Raw genomic sequence first — 1,293 nt, 5'->3', positions numbered from 1 at the left:
GGCACATTATACTGCATTGTTCTACTTTGGTATGTGTGGCACACCGGACAGAAAATAGTTGTTTAATCTACAATATTTTTCAGTTTATTTGTTATATTTCTCTGAATTTCTCAATCCTTTAGGATTTAAGGGAAGGGTGGAGAACAGTTAATGCTAGATATTTACCCACTCATGATTATTTAAGTAATGAGGCTAAAAGGAGGCTTTGAGTCAACCTACCACCTCAATGACTGCAACCAGAGCCAAACAAGTGAACATTTGTTTAGTGTGTATAACTTAGAGGAAGCTTGACTGCACATGGCATTATGGAAGTCATCTTGGTGTTAGGGAAGGTCTAGCCATGAAGTGATAGGATGACAATTTTCTTAAGTGGTTTAACATGTGATGCTTTGTGTTAGATACTTTAGGATATTACATACATTTGTTTTTGAATTGTTCTTGCGAGATTTTGGGTAATTATGTATTTATTTTTCCTAAAGTATCCATTTTTGAAAAGTTGAAAATTTCATCCTAATTGTAAGTTTATACCATTTGTTAGTTTCATGATTAATACTCATTCACTGTATGAAAAAGAGCTCTCCCAGTTCCATATCTTTACATTGAATTTAAATGTAACACTTAAAAAAAACTTTCTATTTGTCATTTCAGGCTACATAGCAGGCATGAAAATAGCTTTGCCTGAAGGCTTCACTAGGGCTTATGATGATGTAATGGAAGAAGTGGATATTCCAATGTCAGATCCAGCTCCTCCAGAAGTTGGAGCTAATCTCATAAATATAAAGGAGCTTGATGAGGTATGTTATTATTCTGTGTTAAAATATGATACTCTCTTTGTAATATTATGACGTATAACAGAATACGGTCTTTTTTTGATAAATTGTTATGCTTTTCAGTCAGTGAAAGCATGGAAGTATTTGAATAAAACTTTGTAGTATGAAGATCACATTTCAGAGGAATTAAAGTGCATGTATGTGATATTCCTGGAAGTAATCTCCCATTTTTGCATTTGCAGATTGGAAGAATAGCATTTAAAGGTTGCAAGACACTGAACAGAATCCAGACAGTAGTTTATCCATCTGCATACCACAGCAATGACAACTTACTTATATGTGCTCCAACCGGTGCTGGTAAAACCAACATAGCTATGTTGACTGTTGTACACCAAATTAGACAGCATATTGAAAATGATGTTATTCAGAGAGATAAATTTAAGGTGAGTTTGGCCTTCATATTTTCAAGTGTTAAATATCTCACTTTAAACATAGACTTGAAGTTCATATGCATTAGTGTTTG

General features: G+C 33.7%; 1 protein-coding gene across 1 annotated transcript in view; it reads left to right on the top strand.

The window, feature by feature from the left end:
- The window catches only part of LOC119594306 (activating signal cointegrator 1 complex subunit 3-like), a 28,924-nt gene that overhangs the window by 4,610 nt on the left and 23,021 nt on the right, over window positions 1–1,293 (top strand). The window contains exons 10-11 of the mRNA XM_037943365.1: window positions 649–794; window positions 1,013–1,286. Coding sequence (XP_037799293.1) covers window positions 649–794; window positions 1,013–1,286 — 420 coding nt within the window. The remainder of the gene's footprint in view (window positions 1–648; window positions 795–1,012; window positions 1,287–1,293) is intronic.

Source organism: Penaeus monodon, chromosome 33, assembly GCF_015228065.2.
Source record: "Penaeus monodon isolate SGIC_2016 chromosome 33, NSTDA_Pmon_1, whole genome shotgun sequence".
Lineage (NCBI taxonomy): Eukaryota > Metazoa > Arthropoda > Malacostraca > Decapoda > Penaeidae > Penaeus > Penaeus monodon.
This window is presented reverse-complemented; position numbering and strand designations above follow the sequence as displayed.